At 40.0% G+C, this 22,870-nt stretch overlaps 1 protein-coding gene across 2 annotated transcripts; it reads right to left on the bottom strand.

Moving 5' to 3' along the window:
• Window positions 1-2,796: 2,796 nt before the first annotated feature.
• On the bottom strand, window positions 2,797-22,628 carry LOC131368186 (casein kinase I). 2 transcript variants are annotated; one of them, XM_058414140.1, is made up of 11 exons: window positions 22,470-22,628; window positions 18,024-18,678; window positions 14,572-14,641; window positions 13,030-13,178; window positions 12,636-12,870; window positions 12,462-12,547; window positions 11,598-11,682; window positions 10,978-11,126; window positions 10,783-10,866; window positions 6,782-6,888; window positions 2,797-6,200 (listed from the first exon to the last, which is right to left on the bottom strand). In XM_058414140.1, exons 2-11 carry the CDS (start codon window positions 18,270-18,272, stop codon window positions 6,146-6,148), a joined length of 1,269 nt encoding a protein of 422 aa, XP_058270123.1. In that variant the 5' UTR covers window positions 18,273-18,678; window positions 22,470-22,628; the 3' UTR covers window positions 2,797-6,145. The 2 variants fall into 2 exon arrangements, with proteins under 2 accessions (XP_058270123.1, XP_058270124.1); XM_058414141.1 differs by having other exon boundaries at window positions 10,978-11,123.
• Window positions 22,629-22,870: the final 242 nt, after the last annotated feature.

Here is a 22,870-nt window from a genome sequence, read left to right as displayed (position 1 = left end):
TTAATCCATCGAGCCATTCATCCATCCATCCAACTATTCATTTCATTTATCTATCTATCCATCTGTTTCATTTATCCATCTATCCATCCATCCATCAAACATACACTATATTGCCAAAAGTATTCGCTCACCTGCCTTGACTCGCATATGAACTTAAGTGACATCCCATTCCTAATCCATAGGGTTCAATATGACGTCGGTCCACCCTTTGCAGCTATAACAGCTTCAACTCTTCTGGGAAGGCTGTCCACAAGGTTTAGGAGTGTGTTTATGGGAATTTTTGACCATTCTTCCAGAAGCGCATTTGTGAGGTCAGGTACTGATGTTGGACGAGAAGGCCTGGCTCTCAGTCTCCGCTCTAATTCATCCCAAAGGTGTTCTATCGGGTTGAGGTCAGGACTCTGTGCAGGCCAGTCAAGTTCATCCACACCAGACTCTGTCATCCATGTCTTTATGGACCTTGCTTTGTGCACTGGTGCACAGTCATGTTGGAAGAGGAAGGGGCCAGCTCCAAACTGTTCCCACAAAGTTGGGAGCATGGAATTGTCCAAAATGTCTTGGTATGCTGAAGCATTCAGAGTTCCTTTCACTGGAACTAAGGGGCCAAGCCCAGCTCCTGAAAAACAACCCCACACCATAATCCCCCCTCCACCAAACTTTACACTTGGCACAATGCAGTCAGACAAGTACCGTTCTCCTGGCAACCGCCAAACCCAGACTCGTCCATCAGATTGCCAGATGGAGAAGCGTGATTCGTCACTCCAGAGAACGCGTCTCCACTGCTCTAGAGTCCAGTGGCGGCGTGCTTTACACCACTGCATCCGACGCTTTGCATTGCACTTGGTGATGTATGGCTTGGATGCAGCTGCTCGGCCATGGAAACCCATTCCATGAAGCTCTCTGCGCACTGTTCTTGAGCTCATCTGAAGGCCACATGAAGTTTGGAGGTCTGTAGCGATTGACTCTGCAGAAAGTTGGCGACCTCTTCGCACTATGCGCCTCAGCATCCGCTGACCCCGCTCCGTCAGTTTACGTGGCCGAGTTGCTGTCGTTCCCAAACACTTCCACGTTCTTATAATACAGCTGACAGTTGACTGTGGAATATTTAGGAGCGAGGAAATTTCACGACTGGATTTGTTGCACAGGTGGCATCCTATCACAGTTCCACGCTGGAATTCACTGAGCTCCTGAGAGCGACCCATTCTTTCACAAATGTTTGTAAAAACAGTCTGCATGCCTAGGTGCTTGATTTTATACACCTGTGGCCATGGAAGTGATTGGAACACCTGATTCTGATTATTTGGATGGGTGAGCGAATACTTTTGGCAATATAGTGTATCTATTAATTTAATCCATCCTTCTCTCCACTCATCTATCCCATCAAATAATTCATTTTATGTATCTATCCATCAATCCATGCAATCATACTAATCATTCCATCCATTTATCCACCCATTCATCCTATCAAACTTTTCATTTCATTCATCAGTCCATGAAACATATCTATTAATTTGATCCAGCCATCTCATCTATACCATCAAATTATTAGTGATGTCTAATCAATTGTCTAATCCTGGCAGATTATTAGAGAACTGGAGAGAGAAGTGTTATTTAAAGAGCTTGAGAAAAGTACTGCAGAGGAGACGATTAAACCAACAGGAAGTTTAGATAAATTCTTTACCAGAGTGACTATATCAGTAAAAGAAAAACAAGACAAGAAGGCTGTATTATAAAAGTCTTTATTTATGAGGCATTTAGTTATCACAGAATAAATCAAACTAAAACGTTTTTAACTGAAACTTCCTCCATGACTGACAAACGAAAGTAAAATACTTCAAGCTGTGCACTTTTTCTCCTCAGCTTCTTCTTCTTCTTCTCTACTTTTCCACCAATCATCAGCGATCCTGGGGGGCATGTGGGCGTGGACGACGAGGCTGGACGATTAGCAGAGCAGGACCGTGTCCAGGCTGAAGAATAATTTTGAGGGGAAAAAAAAAAAAGTTGATGTTTGAGCCTTGGACGCAAGTTTCAGAAGCGTGGGGGAAAATTCCATGACAACACTCAGAGGTTGGGGCGGGGCGTATGAATGAATGGGCGGGGCGATCGCGGTGGATTTATTTTTTTAAATGATTATAATTAACATCAGCCAGCTGGAATTAAACCCAAATGTCCAACACAGCAATACAATGCAAAAAGAGAGGGAGAGGGATCTGAAACAACTTGGATATTAAAAGAAAGAAAAAAAGAATAAAAAAAAAGTTAAACCCTGCAAGTAGCCTTATTGACCATTCATTGGTTGCCATGTTTACATGAACCTGAGCAATGCTGAAATAAATATTCCCATCCTGAATATAATATCATTGCGCGAGCCGGGGGCAGAATATGCATGTCATTCTCACTAAACGCACGAGACGAGACGAAAACGGGCGGAGAGAAAAAAAAAAGAAAAGAAACGGAGAGCGACGCTGTAGTGTTTAACGCTTCACTTAGAAAGGCACAAACTATTTCCCAGACAACTTCAATACATCGTGGAGGAATTCAATAATAATAATAATAATAATAAAATAAACACCGAGTCGTCCTTTTCAATTCCGTCTCGCGCACATTCCGCCACGCGCGCGGAGAAAAAATCCCATTTATAATATTTAAAAAACATCCTTTACTTTGTGATCATTGTCATAAATGTCAACGCGTTATTTTATATATATATATATATATATATATAAAAAGGAAAAAAGATTATATATATATATATATATATATATATATATATATATATATATATATCTTTTTTCCTTTTTAACCACCAAAAGTGCAGTTTACATGAAGAGAGAAAGAAGCCACTACCCTGCATCAGTACTGTTTCACACACACACACACACACACTCCTCGTCTTGCTCGAGCTGTAAACATTAAACAGGAGCAAAAAAAATGAGGGAATAAAGATGATTTTAGAAAGAAAGACGAGGAACCTAAAAAAAAAATAAAGCATGTATTGTGCTAACATGGTGAATAATTAGCTTTGGTAATGCAGGTTGGTCAGATAAGGACGAACAAACGCGTAAATAAACCAGTCGTGAAGTGAATTAACGGCTGTTTAGCTAATTCCACACTCAAGCTAGCTAACATGAACGTACCCCCTAGCGATTTTTCCTTATTTACTCAACCTTGAGGAAATAATTTCTCGCAAAAATGGTAATAAATAAGTAAAATAAGGGAAACGCACGTACATCTGAATTCAGCTAGTTTCATAGTTATGCTAGTTGGCACGTATATATATATATATATATATATATATATATATATATATATAAACACACTTATATTAATACAAAATTTAAAAATCTGCCTTTTCAGTCGTTTTATTTAGCAGTAGTAGCATCTTTCCTATCCTTCCCCCCTCCCCTCCTAAAATATGACTTATTTTCCTTTAAATTCATTTAGCACATCTAAAACAAAACAAACAAAAAAGTAGATATATATTTAAGTACTTAGAATTGGGGACAAATTAAATAAAAAGAAGAAGAATGCTAGCATGTGAACTAATTAGCGTCCGAGTTAGCTAGTTCTAATTCGATTTGTGACATGAAATTTTGAATGTAGTTAGCGAAGTCGGATGCTAGTTAGTCCTTAAAGTAAAGTCCTTATTTTACTGCATTCCACTGGCTAATTAGTGTGCTAGCTGGTGTGCTAATCAACCGGCAGGATGAGGGTAAAGGTAAGGAACTTCTGTTATCTAGAGGTAGAGAAAACGATGTTGACTAGAGGTAGAGGTTCTACACAGGTCTGAGCAGAAAGACAACGAAATACGTCATATTTTAAAATAATTCGATATACAGATGCTAGCATGAAAGCCCCCCCCCCCAAAAAAAATAATTAATTTCTGTCCTGTTAGCTCAAGATCACAAATTCTTTCAGTTGCGTTTAAGTCCTGATTTGTGAAGGTTACAGAATACAGCGTTTAGAAGTTATGCTAGCTCACACTTCCACGATTAGGTTAGGTTTAGCTAGCATTCACACTAGCACACAGTGAAAGGAACATTTCGAAATATTAGGGTTTGCTCAATTCTACATAAATTGATGTGATATACGGTTTATTGAAGCTTAATAAGAATTAGCTGGATAGGCCACACGCATGTGACGGCAGGATTAGTGTTATTATTTCTGATTAGCTCAAGATCTTAAATTAAAACAATGAACTAAGCAATTAGCCGAGGACATTTAGAGACATAACTGATAAAATCAACGTCGTTAAATTAGCTGTTGAGATTACAATAAATGACCGAGAAACTTATCGATGAATACGTAGATAGAGTTCGCTAAATTAGTTGTATAAAGTTGGCGAGATAGCTTCCCTTTAGCCTTATGATGTATCTATTTGGCTGTAGCTGGAAAAATGTATCTGAATGACAACAGCTGGATTTTGGTTAAGTCATACATGTCTATTTGAAAGTTAGATGAGCAAGTTAACTGGATAAGTGTAGATGGATGAGATTAGCCAGAAATCTACCATTTAATCTTACGCATATATTTGGTTGTAGGTGTTATATATGCTATGTTATATAAGCTGACTTTTGGTTATGTAGATAAAATTAGCTAGATAAAATAGTTAGCCAGATAGCTACTCTTTAGACTTGTGCATCTTTTTGGCTGTTGTGGGATAAAATTAGCTGGATGAGGATCAACAGATGAGGGTAGCTGGATGCAGGTTGAGCCATGTACATGAAGCTGGATAAGTTTAGCTTGATATATGTTTAGCCGGATAAAGTTAAATGCATATATCTGGGTTGTAAGTTGGAGTATAAACTCATCAGAAACTAAAAGATGGATAAAAACAGTTGGGTGAATGCTGGGTAAGCTTAGCTGGGAAGGTACCTAGTTTTTAACTTTATCTAGATAAAGTTATCAGGATAAAGTTAGTTGCAAGCAGTCTGCCAGGTAACTGTTTTAACCTTACAAGTCTATTTGGTTTGTAGTTGTGGGATAAACTAACAAGAAACTCTTAGCCTAATGAAGGTTATATATCTGAATAGCGGGATACAGGATACGGTTAGCTAGATAGCTTTTCTTTATGCATCTATTTGGAACTGAAGCTGGTTTTGTGACCCCAATAAAAACAACCTTTGATGTCTCTCAAGGTACAGGACAGAAACATGCACTTCCTCATCAGACTTCCATAAAACAACTGTGTGTGTGTAGTGTGTGTGGAAAAAAAACGAAACCCTGAACATCTTTCCGTAAAAAAGAAAAAGAAAAAAAAAAAAAAAAATCATTTCAGCTTTGTTATTCTTCCTGATGAGAAACTCTGCTCTGAGTGTGCTCCAAAATCGAGAAAACAACCAAACTGATGGTCAAGGGAAGTGTGTTAAAAATGCCTGTGTGTGTGTGTGTGAGAGAGAGAGAAACAGTACTGCGATGCAGGGCGTGTCTTTCTCTCCGTCTGCCACAGTACCTGAGTCCAGCCACTGTGCTACATCATCCATGTTGACAGAAAAGGAAAAAAACAAAAAACGATACAACACGAGAACATCAAATTAAAAGAAAGAAAAAGAAAAAGAGAAAAAGAAAAAGCGCGAGAGAAAAAGAAGAAAAGAAAAAAAAAAATCAGGACAACGTGAATAAAAACGGTTCAACTCAGGGATAGCAGAGCAACAAAACAACTTCATTTTAAATTACAATTAAAAATAAACAAAAACGAACAAACAGAAAATAACCCAAACCCAGACAGTTTACAGAAGCAGTGATTCTGGTTTGCGTTTCCTGACGTTTCCTGACGTGTCCTGACTCGGAGCATCACAGTCTGTAGTCCTTTCGCCTTCAGGCGCTTACTTTTGATCCCATAAAATTAAACACTCATCGTTTAAACATTTGCTTTGTCTTTAAGTCCTCTGATAATGTGATCTAAAATACAGGATTAAACCGTCCATCTGCGTCTCTCTCTCACACACACACACACACTCGGTCAGTCTCTCGGGCGTTTGTACATTCGTGACTCCTCTATACGCTCCGTTTCCTTATAAAGCAATTGGCAGTTCTTCGGATCTGACGAGTATCTCACACACACACACACACACACACACACACGTTAAAGGAGCGCTCCACGCTCCAGTCCTCCCTCTCTTTCTCGTTTCCATCTCTCCTCTCTTCACTTGTGCCGCTGCAGGCCTTTCCTCTTCCTCCGCTTAAAGAAGCAACAGCACCTGAAAATAAATAAATAAACTCAGAATGTTAGGTTTATATTATTAACACTATGGTCTTTTTCTATTAGGTTATGGTTGTTATAGGCTTTCTTTCTATTTCTTTACTTTTAATTTTTCCTCTCATCCTTTCTTCCCATATCTATTCTTCTGTTCCCTTCCACCATTTTCTTTTTTCTTTCTTTCCTTTTTTTTATTCCTTTACTTTAATTTAATTTTTAATTCTTTAATTTAACTTAACTAATTTTTTCTCTCTTACTTTCTCTCCTCCTTTCTTTCACTTCTTTACTGTACTGAAATATGAAATCATGTCTATGAGTTTTGTGGTCTTTCTGTTCCTATATCAGTCTGTCAAATCAGATTCTGCTGAAACAACAGACAGACCAGACATCACACACACACACACACACACACACATACACATACACACACTCTCTATATCTGCAGAAAATCTTGTAACCTTTAAATGCAATCATGGAAAAACGTAACCTTTTTAAGAAGCTAATCTTTTCTAATATCACATCACGTTGCACTGGGTGTGAGATCTGAGCTGTAAGTAGGCGTGTGTGTGTGTGTTTACTTACTTTGTATCGTCTGCGACCTCGACCTCAGCAGGAGCGGTGATGGGAGCGTTGGAGTGACCCGCTGTGGGATCGTCGGTGTTCACCTCACCGTTGGTTGAACTCATGACCTGAAGTAGAAAACAACAGAAAAAAGATGACACAGTGAGCTTTTAGAGACACGTGTGAGAACTTCTGAGACACGTTCATCACCACCAGACAGAACGATATGAAAGGAACCCTCTCATTCCTTCTGTATAAAGAGCCTTAATGTGGGTTTTAGCGTCCGCTTCATCGGGACGGATTTTAAACCAGCGCCTCCTGCTGGTGTGATGTAGTAATATGGTTGCCTTGTCACGGTAACGACCTTAATGGCTCTCTTTCCCCTAGAAAATGTCCGTCTAACCCTAAACTCAAGTGACTAAGCGACACATTTGGACTGAGATGGTCTTTGGTTCCTCAGTCGATCTTCGAGCTTCTTCGCTTAGCATTTACTGGTGATCTGAATCATAACTAAACTGCGTATAGAGACGTTACAAAGACAAATAAAGCTTGAAAGGAAGAAGCAGAGATAGGCAGTGTCTCTGTCAAGCATACGTAGCTAGTTATACAGGATTGTTCTGGTTTGCTAATCCCGTCCGTGTGATGTCTACACCGTCTGATAGACCCCAAAATCAACCGCTCTGACCATAATGGTAAAGATTCTAGCTGGACAGATTGTGCCGGTGTGAGCACTAGGGTTACAGCGAGGTCACCAGATCACTGACTGTTAAAGCAGAACTTTAAGAGAGAAGTGAGGGAGAGGAGGGAGGAAACAGCAGGAGACACACACACACACACACAAGAAGCAGCAGCACAATACGCAAGAGGGGTGGGTGTGTGTGAGAGAGAGAGACAGAAGCAGGCACACGTGTGTGTATAAAGTACAGTTTCCATCCTAGTACGTGATTTCATTTCTACTCCAGTCTGTGTGTGTGTGTGTGTGTGTATACAGGGTTTTACTGTGACTACCAGTCACTTGGGGAGTTAAAATGTGAGACTCATCTATTTTAGTAGGTTAGCATAAAACCTTGTGTACACACACACACACACACACACACGTATGTTTGGTCAAAATGTCCTTGTAACTAATGTAATCCCAGCTGAAGGAACACTGATAGATTTTATTTAACACTAATGAACTTGAAACATTCTTGACAGCAGGGATGCAGCGTCGGCTGGACCGACTAGAAATATACCAATGTGAGTTGAGGAAAAGGGGGCGGAGCTTACAGGACATATGACTTAACATCATATCGGAATACAGATCACTGTCTATTACACTCTGCTAAGCTGAATTTAATGTTTATAATGTTGTTATGGCTTGTAATAAATGTCATGATTAATCGTGAAATACGTTTTGAAAATTTGCATTTGGATGGAAACATGCTTTAGAAGAGCCGCAGAGGAGCAGTGACATATGGAGAGACATTGGGTGAGACAGAAAGATGCTAAGCAAAGAGCACACGCGCGCACACACACGAGTGTAAGAGAAAGACAAGAGATAAAGAGAAAAACAAAGTGAGGGAGAGAAACACCAAACGAGAGAGAGAGAGAGAGAGAGAGAGAAAAAGAAAGAGGGTGAGAGAGACAGAGAGAGGGAGGGGGAGAGAGACAGACAGACACACACACACAGCTTGAGAGAGACAGAGAGTGAGACAGAGAGAGCACTGAAGTACGGAAAGCAAGTGTGTGAGATACAGAAAGACGCTAAGCAAAGCAGCACACACACACACACAAACATGTAACACACACACACACACACACACCCTTCCCAGTACCTGCACAGAGCCCCCCAGCCTATCAGCGGTGAGATGCGAGCCCAGGAGCTCCCTGTTGGTCACAGGAGTCGGCTGGGATTCACTTCCTTTGGGTTCAGGAGACTGGGGGAGGTGAAGGGCGGGGGGGTTTGTGTTCATGTGGTTGGCGATGCGAGGGTGTAAAAGAAAAGAAAAGAAAAATAAAGGAATAAAAAACCCCAGAAAGAGGAACATTTCCCATGCAGAAGCAGAGTGCTCTAGCTAACAGAAGGACAGAGAAAGGGAGGAAGGAGAGGAAAAGAAAAAAAAACAGCTCCACATGCAGAGAGGTGTGTGGTGACCTGCTAAGTGTGAAGTTCAGACATGTGAGAACATCATCTCTCTCTCTCTCTCTCTCTCTCTCTCTCTCTCTCTCTCAGTGATGTGGAAACGATGTTGGCTAGTTTTGTCCGGTGACCAATCAAAACTAAGAGGACATTTGTGTTTGGAGTTCAGTTCTGATGCAAAAAACCCTCTAGGAACCCCAGAATTTATATGAAACATCTAAAAATCAAGCTTTTCTGCTGCGTCACTCTGGAGATCGATGAGATCTGTGATCAGAAGAGAATGGTCGGACTGGTCCGAGACGAACAGGAAGGATGCAGTCACTCTTTACAGCCGTGGTGTGCAGAAAAGCGTCTACACATCAAACCTTCAGGTGGATGAGCTACAGCAGCAGATCACATCAGGTTCCTCTCCTGACAGCTAAGAACATGCAATAAATCATGAGCACAGACTCACACACACTAAACAGATGAAGACTGGACAGATTGTTTTTTTTTTCTGTCCAGTTGAGTTGAAAGAGTGACTCAGACCAGTCTGATCATTCTCCTCTGATCTCTCTCATCAACAAGCCATCTCCACCTACAGATCTCTGTCACTCAGTGCTTTTCACATCATTGTGTGGAAACTCTAAAGACTTGTGTGAAAATCTCAAGTCGCAGAGATCACACTGTTCCTTCATTCTGATGTGAACACTAACTCGAGCTCTTGTATCTGTATATTATAGACTGTAATGCTGAAAGATGATCGAAGATGCACAGGTGTTCCTAATATAGTGGACGGTGAGTGTAAATCATTCACTATGGAAAAAAAACCACTGCAGCAGAGTTATTAAATTATTTAAAAACAGATCCCCTCACGTTCATTCATGGAAATTATTTCTAGCTGAGAGCATCTCTACCGACTTTGGAAAAATGTGACGCAAACCAGTTTTTCCCAGTGTTTATTCTGTACTGGTTAAGCAGGAACAGGCGTGTTGGTGTTAGCTCTGTGGAGTCAGAAGTCCTGACGCTGGTCTCGGTTTTGATTGGTCGCCTCGCTAATCCTACCCTGAGCTTTTTTTCAGAATATTTTTTCCGGGAAAATATTTTTCAGAAATGAAATCTACAGTGCCAACATCAGAGGGTCTATAAATCTGTCCTAAAATAAAAGAAAGGTTAAAAAAACAATATTTTTAAATACAGTCAGCTCTAGAATTATCAGCACCCTTTATAAAGATTAAACATGTGGTGTGAAATTTTCACAGCATAATAATGGACGTGCAAAAGACGACGGTTTTAATTTCGCTGCATTCATTCATTAACACTAAAAGATAAATAATAATATAAGATCAGAACTTTATTAATCCTGAAGGATTTTTTAAATTTATATTTCTTGTTATTTTTATTTATTTATTAAATTAATTTTAATTTATTGATATATATATATATATATATATATTCATACACACAAAAATACTCAAAAGTAAAAGAAATGTATTCAAACGTATAAAATATAAAAGAAAAAAAATGAAATATTCTACATATACACAACATGTATTCATCAGCTTTAATATAAAAATAAATAAATAAAAAATAAAAACACTGATGATGAAGAGAAACACACGAGGTGCAAAAGACGACATTGAACAGATGATTAAAAAAATAAAATAATCAAATTCAATTAGATTGTAGAATACAGAGTGAGGAATAATTGTTCCTCTCTCATGGTTTTATTTTTCTTTATTAAAATTAAATCACTCACGTATATATTTTATGTTTATGAATGAGGTTAAGTTGGGGGTGCCAATATTTATAGAACTGATCTAAAGGTATCCTGTGTTCCTGATAATAGGTGACGTTAGAGACAAATAGAATTATACATGGAGCTTATTTGTGGAGCGTGTACAGTAGTGTGTGTGTGTACCTGGTTTTTGGTCTGCTGCTGTGCTTTATCTCTGCTGCTGGACTGGAGCGGTGTGTCAGTAGGAATGGGTCCTATCGGAGTCGGCTAAACAAACAGAAAAGAAAATTTTTTTTTGACAAACTGAACATCACTTTACTGTCCACTCGATTAAAGCGTGATTAGTTCAGACTTATAAAAGGTCCCCATTGGCCGTACCAGAGTTTTTCCAACCCAGTCATACTCGTAGTCGAAGATGTAGCCGTTCCTGTCGAAGAGGTCAGTGAAGAGTTTGCGTAAGTAGTCGTAGTCCGGTTTCTCAAAGAAGTCCAGTCTTCTGACATAGCGCAGGTACGTGGCCATCTCTTCTGCACCACACAGGGAGCGCATTGTTAATAAAGCAGCAACTGGACATTAGAGATTCAGTGCTTCAGAGGTGAAGCTGTAACTTTCTAGACGTTTCTCTCCAACATCTGGAGGACAGATGAGTTTACCAACAGCATTAATTAAGAGAGAGAGAGAGAGAGAGAGAGCAAGAGAGAGAGATAGAATAAAGGAGAGATAGAAAGGGAGGGAGAGAGAAAGAGAGAGAAATAGACAGTGTGTGAATCAGATTCTCATTAAAAGTCACAAATGTCACACTGTATTTATACTTGCAGGTGATGGGGGTGTGTGAGGGCAGATCAATAGATTTGCTCTTTAAGATCAACACATTACTAATAATAGAATAAATAAATAAATATACATACATACATACATAATTAAATAAATAAATAAAGTGTTTGTGAACACTGAAGAACATTTCCACCATGGATATTACACTGGCTGACTGCACAAACCTGGGAAGCTCTCGCAGAGCACTTCAATAGGAGTCGCTCTTTTGGTGTCTCCTATTTTCTGATAGCGCTCTTTCAGTGTGTCGGCCTGAAAAAAACAACAAAGAAGATGAGAGTGGAGAGAGGGAGAGGGAGAGAGAGAGATAGACGGAGTGTGTGTGTGAGAGAGAAACAGACAGTGTGTGTGTGAGAGATAGACAGACAGAGAGAGAGAGAGATAGACAGTGTGTGAGAGAGAGAGAGAAAGAGAGAGAGATAGACAGTGTGTGAGAGAGAGAGAGAGAGAGAGAGAGAGAAAGAGAGAGAGATAGACAGTGTGTGAGAGACAGAAAGAGAGATAGAGATAGACAGAGTGTGTGTGAGAGAGAGAGAGAGAGAGAGAGAGAGAGAGAGAGAGAGAGAAAGAGAGAGATAGAGAATCAGATTCTCATTAAAAGTTGCAAATGTCGGTTTTTATTATTTCCCTGTGAAAATCTACCTGCAGAATATCACTAATGTGTTTAAAGCTCTGGGTGAATGTGAGCTACATCAGTGACAGTAACTCAAGATCAGTTAGTAGAAAACCCACATCACCATGACAACACGCTGCTTATTTAGATTCTCATCACTTCCTGCTTGTTCACCAATCATCATTTCTTCTTCTTTTTTTCTCCGCTCCATAACTTTCCACTAGAGCGTATTGACTTCTCATGAACTGTGATGACCAAATCGCACAAAGCGAACAAATTCTAATAACCACTAATAAAACCACGTGGTCCCGCCCACAACAACGTCGTTTAACTCGAGTATGTTGCATTTCCAGTTCAGACTGTTCAAAGTGGACGCAGGGTCACGGAAAACAGATGTGTGTGTTTATTTCTACAGTACCTTCAGGCCTTGCCAGGGCAGACTGCCTCGCAGGAAATACATGAACATGTGACCCAGAGCCTCCAAGTCGTCCCGCCTACTCTGTTCTGCAGGACAGGACATGGTGGACATGAGTGATCTACTCAACTTATTTTTCTTCATAGTACCCATCCTGTATGTCTAATTTCCCCGTACCTTTGCCCAGGTGAGTGTTGATGCTCATGTAGCGCGCCGTGCCCGTCAGGCTCTTGTGTTCTCGGTAAGGGATGTGTTTTTTGGTTTCGGGGTCGATGTACTCTTTGGCCAGGCCGAAGTCGATGATGTGGATGGTGTGCTGCCGTTGGCTGCCTGGCCGGCCCACAAGGAAGTTCTCCGGCTTCACGTCCCTGTAGATCAGACTGCGGGTGTGAACGTATTCCATCCGCGTGATCTTCAAGGACAATTGGGAACACAGTGGATGTTGGGTTAATGAAATAGTTACATTAATAAACAGAGCAATTAAGCAGCTTTCATATTTACTGTGTATGACAGTTACGCTACGTTGTAATGCTAGGTGTTAATGACGGTGTGTGTGATGTTGCAGGCTCACCAGCTGAATGGCGATCATGAGCACAGTCTTGAGGGAGAAGGTTCGGTCACAGAGGTCGAACAGATCCTCCAGACTGGGTCCCAGCAGCTCCAGCACCATGGCGTTATATTTCCCACATGGACCAAAATAGTACACCTGAGGAACACCCTCTGTGAACACACACACACAATACACACACGCACAACGACACACACAAAGACACACACAAACACTGCCTGTGAGTAAGTGAAATGTTGCGATGATTATTCTGGTGTTATCGCTACGCTCCTGGTCTACAGTACATGAAGACAGTGTGGTGTTTGTTTTGTTTCAGTCTGATTAGAAACCCCACACATTTCCGTGAGTCTCATCCAGGTGCGAGATGTAAATCTGTCTCTGGTCCTTATCACAGCAGCGAGCGCAGGACGAAGAGAAAAGACAACATGAGAACCGAGCAGCGTTCACCACAGAGCTCAGACGAGGAGGAAGTGGAGGATGTGCTTCAGCACATGACCGCCCCAAATCACTGTTCTACATCAACACACAACGTTCCACAGAACAAGAGAGAGAGGAAGAGAGAGAGAGAAGCAATGTCCTGTAGACTTTATCATCTTCATCTCCTCTTGTTCTATTATTCCACTTAATGTTAAAAAAAAGAAAGCCAGAGACAGACAGACAGTGAAGAAACTGTAAACCAGTAAAGGATCAGAAAGAGAGAAGAATAAATTTGATAGAGATAACATTCTCAAAGAGAAAGAAAGAAAAAAGCAAACAAAGAAAAGAAAGAAAGGGAAAAAAACTAATAAAATGGACATCATGAGAGAACAAAAAACAACCGAAAAAATGAAGAAGAAAAAATCTAAAATAAAAAAAAGAAAAAACAAGAAAACTCGAATGAAAGAAAAAAAGCTAGAATAAAAGACGGAAGAAAAGAAAACAAAAAAAGAAGAGAAGAAAGCAAAAAAAGAAAGAAAAGCAGGAATGAAAAAAGGAAGAAACGAAGGAAAGACGCAAGATAGCAAAAAAAAAATCTTAGAAAGTAAGATGAAAGATTTGAAAAGAAAGATAGAAAGCAAAAAAGAAAGTAAGCGAGAAAGAGAGAAAATCAGGAAGCAAAAAGAACGCTAGAATAATAAAAATAAACACAGAACAAAAAGAAACCAAAAAAAGCAAGAAAAAAAAAGAAGCAAGAAAAAAAGAGAGAGAAGTTAGAAAGAAAAGCACGAAAGAAAGAAAGAAAGAAAGAAAGAAAGAAAGAAAGAAAGAAAGAAAGAAAGAAAGCACGAAAGAAAGCAAGAAAGCACGAAAGCAAGAAAGCACGAAAGCAAGAAAGAAAGAAAGCAAGAAAGCACGAAAGAAAGCAAGAAAGCACGAAAGCAAGAAAGCACGAAAGAAAGAAAGAAAGAAAGCAAGAAAGCACGAAAGAAAGCACAAAAGAAAGCAAGAAAGCAAGAAAGAAAAAAAGAAAGCAAGAAAGAAAGAAAGCAAGAAAGAAAGAAAGCAAGAAAGAAAGAAAGAAAGGAAAAGAGAGAGAGAGAGAGAGATTTGAGTGCTCAGCCTGACCTGAGTTCCCGAGCTGTTTGTAGAACCTGTACTCCAGATGCAGTTGTGGTGCTCGGGATTTGATGGGCTCCTGTTGAGGGGAGAGAGCGTTAAACATCTCGCTGTGTTCACTGAAGACCAATTACAGACAAACGTTCGTTTAAATGGCTTTAGTTTCTCTTTAAATTACTGATCAGTCATTTTAAACTGAAATAAATCAACAGGTATGTCTTTAAACATGAACAAACAGCTCAGGTTCAGACTCTGTACATGCACATATCATCACGCCTTCTTTATTTAATATTTAAAGTTATAGAGATACCGTGAGGGATAAAAGTGGGCGGGGCAGAAACATCAAAAACAGTGAGGGGCGAACACGCTGGACCTTGTTTACACAAATATTCCAGGTGCGTATTATACGGAGCCCCGCCCCCACCTTGGCTACTCAGACCACATCTCTGATGTCGATTCCAGCAAACAGACCACTCGTCAGACGCTCTAAACCGGTTCTGAAACGGGTTAAAACCTGGCCAGCAGGAGCCATCTCTGCTCTTCAGGACTGTTTTGAGTGCACTGACTGGGACATGTTTAGGGAGGCTGCAACCAACAGTGACTCTATTGACTTGGAGGAGTACACGGCATCAGTGACCGGCTACATCGGGAAGTGCATCAATGACATGACCGTCTCCAAGACCATCACCACACGCTCCAACCAGAAGCTGTGGATGACTGCCAAAGTGCGTGCTCTCCTGAGGTCAAGAGACTCTGCCTTCAGAGCAGGGGACAGGGCGGCCTTAAAAACAGCGAGGGCCAAACTGTCCCGAGCCATCAGAGAGGCGAAGCGCGCACACGCCCAGAGAATCCACGGCCACTTCCAGGACTGCACTGTTCTACACACACACACACACTCTCTCACCTGTGTGGACAACCCTTGTGTTTATTACAACTGCTGCTATATTTATATTTATGTTTATTTCTATTTTGCTCTACCTCAACCGCTGCTACTGTATTTCTGCACAACACATGTTGTCAGGTCTCAGAGTTGTACATCATCTCATTTTATTTCATTTACATTTCATTGCACATGTTCTTTTTCTTTTTTCGGCACTAAGTGTCCTGTGTTTTTGTGTTGTCTTTTTGTACTTATTGTTCTGCACTGTCTTGTTGTTGCTCTGTTTGCACCTAGCTGCACACTGTACACTTTATGTGGCTTGGACAAACTTCTGTCCTAGCTCTGTGGAGTTGTTTGTGTTTGAACTGTTGTATGTTTCTGTAGCACCAGGTCCTGGAGAAACGTTGTTTCATTTCACTATGTACTGCGTCAGCTATGTGTGGTTGAAATGACAATAAAGCTTCTTGAATCTTGAATCATTGCGATAAATGATAAGGTTTAAGATACATAATTAAGCTAATAAACTGCTGGCAAAATGGCATTAATGCAGCATTTAATGAAATAAAAAAAAAAAAGCAAATAAATATGAAAACTAGGCCTGGGCAAGTTAACGCGTTAACTCATTAATTAATTAACACCGACAATTATTTTATTGCGCGTTAATGCAGTTTTTATTATTTTGTAAATTATTTTAAGTCTGTTGCTCAGCAACTCTGAATACACATACACACAAATCATGAGTGACGGGAGGGGTGGGATCTTGATCCGTATTGGCTTGGGATAAACGTTATGACGCGTCAGAACCAATGAGAGCATTTGGGATAAGTGTAAGATTGCCGTGAGGCTGAAAGGAAACGGAAAAGAAATAGAACGGGCGGATAAACAAAGACAGAGAAAGGCACGGAACAGAGAGAGAGAGAGGGGGAGAGAGAGAGAGAGAGAGAGAGAGAGAGAGAGAGAGAGAGAGAGAGAGAGAGAGCGTTAACGTGCGTTAACTCATGACAATCATGCGATTAATCGCGATTAAAAATTTTAATCATTGCCCAGCCCTAATAAAAACATAATATAATAAAAATTAAAAAATATGTAAATAAATAAAATAAAACAAATATTAATAATAATAATAATAAAAGTGGGTTTTAATGATACTGTTAATGACAAAACAAAATTTTACTATTGAAAAAAAAAAAAAAAAACAAACAAACAAAAAAAAAGTCAAATTGACTGCTTCCATTCATTTCTATTTAGTCTGTAATGATTAAAATGAAAATAAATAAATAAATAAATAAATATCACAATACCAACAATCTAAAATAAATAAATAAATAAATAAATAAGAGAGAATCATGGCTCCAGTGATCACAATATAGATTTGATATCATAATATTACTATAAAGATAAAAATCTGTGCTAAATATTTCCCAGCTTATTCAAGACTTCGACACTCCTTTATTTATAATCAAATCATTGTTACATGTTAAAAAAGAGGTTAAGCACAAACTTCTAACATTAATCCACTGCTTCAAAACATCTGAAACATAATAAAAAGACATCATGATCATCATCATCATCATCATGAAAAAAATAAATAAATAAATACTGTGATCTGATTGATCAGGATCAATACACTAAATTGCCAAAAGTTTTGGGACGTCTGCCTTTACATGCACATGAATGTAATATGGAGTTGTCCCGCCCTTTGCAGCTATAACAGCTTCAACTCTTCTGGGAAGGCTTTCCACAAGGTTTAGGAGTGTGTTTATGGGAATTTTTGACCGTTCCTCTAAAAGCGCATTTGTGAGGTCAGGCACTGATGTTGGACGAGAAGGTCTGGCTCACAGTCTCCACTCTAATTCATCCCAAAGGTGTTCTATGGGGTTGAGGTCAGGACTCTGTGCAGGCCAGTCAAGTTCCTCCACACCAAACTCACTCATCCATGTCTTTATGGACCTTGCTTTATGCACTGGTGTGCAGTCATCCTTGAATTCACTGAGCTCCTGAGAGTGACCTATTCATTCACAAATGTGTGTAGAAGCAGTCTGCATGCCTAGGTGCTTGATTTTATACACCTGTGGCCATGGAAATGATTGCAACACCTGAATTCAATGAGCTGAAGAGGTGTCCCAAAACTTTTGCCAATATAGTGTATATGGTCACACTTCTAGTGAGAGCCTGTAGGAAAAGTTCAGCTGATTTTAGTAAGTTATCCATCTGAAATATAGTTATCTGGCATGCAAAAATCTGATAGTATGTGACTGGTACCCAGAGAGATGAGAATAACCCGAGCTTTATGGAAATATCAAGCGGAGGAGCTACAGCAGCTTTGTATAATACACGTGAAAAAACCTGAAATAAAGCATGAAGAGATCCTAGCAACAAACGTCGAGCTGTGGAGAGGAAAAAATGTCTTTAAAAAATTCCTAATTCCTCCGAGCAAGCTAATGTATCTGTCTTTTAAAATCGACTCTAGCAGTCTAACATGAAGAGAGACACATAAAAGATCTCCGAAGTCCGTGATTTGATAAAAGACGTAACGTTATTGATGAATCCCTACTAAAAACATGTATCAGACGTTTCTTACCAGTTTTATGGCTACATATTCGTTGGTGTACAGGTTCTTCCCGAGCCGAAGTTCGCCGAAATTCCCGCAGCCGATCTTCTTTCCCACGCGGAAGTTCGGTCCGACCATTAGCACACCAGAATTGGGTGCCGAGGTGCGACCGGTGTGACCGGACCTGCTCCCTCCGGTCTTGGACATCTTCTTCCCTTCTTCGGCTTCCCCTCTCCCTCCTCCACCTCCACCGCCTCCTCCTCTCTTATCAAAATCCATAAGCTTGTGATACCCCGGCCTCTCCACGGTTACGCCACTGCCATACAATCCACACAGCCACCAAAACGTCAAGCACAACAGGGGGAAAGGGGGAGGAGGAGGAGGAGGAGGAAGAGAGGAAGATACGTTGGTACGGAAAGAAAACGTTCAAGATCGAGCGTCTTTGATCAGCTGTGTCGCGTGTGCGTCCACGGAAAATAACCATCCAGTTCAAAGCGAAGAATTTCCCCAAGTTTCAGAGCAGCAGCATCTTCCGAATCCCGCCCAGGACAGGACACGATCCTAGCTACTGGATTTGAGACGTGGCCCGATCCAGGGTCCCATCCTCATCGCCCCCTCCTGGTGAGTCGGAGAAACTGCGTCGCTCATTCCTCGGGTCTAGAGCCAGCACATGGTTTACGAGCATCTGGAAGAGGAAACACATCTGCAATTTAGCAAAAAGCTACATCTTAACAACTATATTACATTCAATTACAGAGTTTAAATGTTTTTTTTTTCTTTTTTTTTTAAATCCTCCTGACCAATCAGGTCACAGCGAGTCAGTACAGGATGTGACGCGTGTCTTTTATTTACGTCAGTGTTAATAAATTTGTCCTTTTGCGTAGGTTTTGAAGTTGTAGTGAGGCTTGAATCATATTTACAGATAAATCAGACTTTTGTTCCTTAACATGACAAGCTCAAGGATTTTTGAGAAATGAACGCAAAATAATCTCTGTGATAATCAGAGGATGTTCCGATTTTTCAAAACGGCCACAGATTTGTTCCAAGGCGCGTCGTATGACATCACCACAACACGTATTGATCCAAATCCCTCTTCAGTTAACACGCGTGATATGAAAGTCAGATGTGTCTCACTGTGTAGAGTTTGAAAGAAGAATCCTGTGTTACAGAACATACTATAAAATGCTTCACTCTTTTTCTTTTTTGTTTATTTCATTGTCGAATGGCATGTCATCTTTATCCATTTGTGTAGCTTGTGTTACACTTAATGTTGTGGAACATCCAGGAAGCAAGTTATTTCCTGTCCTCACTTATGCTATAGCAGCGATAATCAGCAGTTCCATCATCAGCCTTTTTTCCCCATTATTAAGGTTAAGAAAACAAAAAAAACCCTCAGCTTGTCATCTTTTGTTACCGAGAAACAGCAAAAATGCTGCCGTGGTATAAAACCGTGACGTTCAACCCTCTTCTCACTCCGGAGTCTGTGAAGACCAGTGCGATCTTCTCCAGCTCCTTATTCCCTTCACGTCTCTCTGATGAAAGCGTGTGATGATAAATACGCACTAAAGCAGAAAGCTCAGTCGCAGGCTTCACACCCAGCGTGATATTAATTTAGTGTTTGCTCAGCACTTCATTCCCCAAACGGCGGTGCGGAGCAATCTCTCAGCAGGCTGTGATTTACTGATGGCTGCTCATTAACAAAAAGCTTCCTGATGTTTATAAATCAAACCTGGTGCCAGAAATCAAAGCTGGAGCGCTTTATGAACAACAGCGTGGCCAATCCAGCTCGGGCCGAACTTTATTTTGAAAGCGTAGACGCTGTTGGACAATTGATCACGAGGTCATAAAGGATTAAAGATAGACGATCGTGATTAAAGCGATTAGCTGGACATGTACATCATTGACCCACTTCACCAGCTTCAGTCTGATGTCGCGGTCACAACAAAACATCCTGAGAACTGTGCTGTGATTGGCTCAATGATGTGCGACACATGATCCAGGACACACTCAATTATCTCCTGACTGAACCCCAGTGTGTAACTGCTGCTATGACCATAATATAATCAGACATCAAAAACAAACATAACACTTTGTTTGGATTTTACAAGAATTCACAAAGTGCTGAAAGAGATCATCAGGAAAACGGAGTAGCTTGTGTGGATATCGCACTAGCTTAGTGAAACCATGGCAACCAACAGGAAACTTACGCAAGCACCGCCCACTCGAGTGAGCAAAGTGATGTAAAAATAATTAAATAAATAAACACACATTTTTAGCTTGTTGGCTAACTGCGTAGGCTGCCTACACAGGATATATAAAACACAACCTAATTAGTGCACCTTGAACCAAATACATCTTACTTTTTAACAGCGATTAAAAGTTTATAGTATATACATTGCCAAAGGTTTTGGGAGACCCCTCTAAATCACTGAATTCAGGTGATGTTTTTTTTAGGGGTTGGGCTCAGCCTCTTAGTTCCAGTGAAAGGAACTCAATGCCTCAGCTTCATACCAAGACATTTAGACAATTTCATGCTCCACCCCTTCCTGTTCCAACATGACTGCACACCAGTGACCAAAGCAAGGTCCGTAAAGACATGGATGAGTGAGTTTGGTGTGGAGGAACTTGACTGGCCTGCACCTCCTGACCTCAATAAGAACACCATAGAACACCTTTTGGATGAATTAGAGCGGTCAAGGTCAAAGCCAGGTCAAAACAGGGACATCTGCCTTTACATGCACATGAATGTAATATGGAGTTGTCCTGCCCTTTGCAGCTATAACAGCTTGAACTCTTCTGGGAAGGCTTTCCACAAGGTTTAGGAGTGTGTTTATGGGAATTTTTGACCGTTCCTCTAGAAGCACATTTGTGAGGTCAGGCACTGATGTTGGATGAGAAGGTCTGGCTCTTCGCTCTAATTCATCCCAAAGGTGTTCTGTGGGGTTGAGGTCAGGACTCTGTGCAGGACAGTCAAGTTCCTCCACACCAAACTCACTCATCTATGTCTTTATGGTCATCCCCAAACTGTTCCCACAAAGTTGAGAGCATGAAATTGCCCAAAATGTCTTAGTATGAAGCTGAAGCATTAAGAGTTCCTTTAACTGGAACTAAGGGGCCGAGCAAAACCCCTGAATTCAATGCTTTGGAGGGGTGTCCCAAAACCTTTGGCAATATAGTGTATCTTTGCAGCATTCAATTAATTAATTAAATCATTTTTAATATTTAAAATATAATCTAATTTGCTCAGGTTATCTAGTCACTCAGACTTATTGTGAATTTTTAACACTGTAATTCTTCAAACAAATATGATCAGCAGCCCCTGGACCAGAGGACTTTCATAAGCTTTGTTTATAAGTTAAATGAATCAAATTAACTTAAAAAATAATGAGAATAAGAATAAGAAGAATAATAAGAATAATAATAATAAGAAAAAGAAAATAAATAAATAAACAATGAAGTCTGAACATGTACAGACATGCTGGAATGGGGGAAAAGTTCAGGATACTAACTTAAAATCAAACAGAGTGCTTATTCCAGATTAATTTTGTTTATCTGGTAATATTTGTAAATATCTGTGAAATTATAATGTCAATAAAAGGAGGTAACTTATATAACAGGTTTAGCTAAGGGGCTAGTTCAGACAGAGCCGGTTATAACCAATAAAACACCACCAGCACTGAATTTAAGCTCCGTGTCATATTTTACTGCGAGTTAAACTAGTTATTTTAAAAAAAAATACATTTTTTGCAAATAAAAAATCTAACAATGAAATAAATCAAGCTCAATGCAAGCTGTTCGACTCAGCTTTAGCAGCTAAGCACCTAGCAAAACAATTACAGCATTCGAGAATTAAATAAAGTTTCAGCGGTATTTGAAATAAAAGTAGACATGTCAATCCACCAAACGCTACGTTTTTAATATATATTGTTTTTAAAATAATTGTTAATATCAACTAAACTCACTTTGCATTCATTATATGGCCCACGGATTTGTTAAACTAGCAAAGTTCAAACTAGCACATTTTTTATGCCACCCGTTTTCTAGAAAACCCGCCTCTTACAACGGGATTGGCTACTATCCCTATTCCTATGAAGACTATCCAATCCAAATACAGAGCGCCCGGAAAGTACTAGCCAATGATATCTGAGAAGGCTGTGTTTGTCGGAGTACGGATAGGGAAAAAAATAAAGCCTGGCTAGTCAACATAGAAAGCATGAAAAATGGCAACTGTAGACGTTCGCAAAACGTACAAAACTTTATGCAAACGCGAATTTAGCCTCTGTTTTCATGCCGCACGCGTAATATCGGAATCGTCAGCTAGATATAAAGCTAGCACTGTAACGTCAGTTAGCCGTCAATACTGGGCAACTCCTTAAATCCGATCGATGCAAGGGGAAAAAAGATCATTCAGAGATGAAATTCTGAACCCGATCAGCGTCATGCAAACGTTAAAGAAGACATCAGACACTTTTTTACCTAAGCTCGTACGTTACAAGTGTGTAACAAGTCCCGTTTGTGTCGCTTTTAACGCCCAATTTCTTGAAGCCATTTTCGTTTTCTTCGCACTGAACGGCCGCCGCTCGGCTCACTAGCGCCAGTTTTCTTACGCACGCTTCCGCTCTGTGTGACGGCTTACGCAGGTAAAGTCACGCAGTGTGGCTTTGTGAATCGCGGATCCACTCAGCGTAGAGCTACGTGAGAATCTCTACAGTGAAGTTAATAAGGTCGCAAAGACGAAAATTTCAATTTAGAACACAGTGTACTTTTTATAACTGATTACATTTCAATTAAGTTAGACAGCAATAATAAAAATAATAATGAGGGATTGATACGTAAAATAAAAACATGGAATATATATATATATATATATATATATA

Source organism: Hemibagrus wyckioides, linkage group LG17 (genome assembly GCF_019097595.1).
Source record: "Hemibagrus wyckioides isolate EC202008001 linkage group LG17, SWU_Hwy_1.0, whole genome shotgun sequence".
NCBI lineage: Eukaryota > Metazoa > Chordata > Actinopteri > Siluriformes > Bagridae > Hemibagrus > Hemibagrus wyckioides.
This window is presented reverse-complemented; position numbering and strand designations above follow the sequence as displayed.

What these genes read in the sequence shown, in the direction of transcription:
- LOC131368186 (XM_058414140.1), bottom strand. Translation starts at nt 18,272, where the DNA reads ATGGATTTTGATAAGAGAGGAGGAGGCGGTGGAGGTGGAGGAGGGAGA. An exon ending in AATATGTAGCCATAAAACTG is followed by an intron (nt 14,642 to 18,023) that starts GTAAGAAACGTC and finishes TCCCCTCAACAG; the next exon opens with GAGCCCATCAAATCCCGAGC. An exon ending in TCATGATCGCCATTCAGCTG is followed by an intron (nt 12,871 to 13,029) that starts GTGAGCCTGCAA and finishes TTGTCCTTGAAG; the next exon opens with ATCACGCGGATGGAATACGT.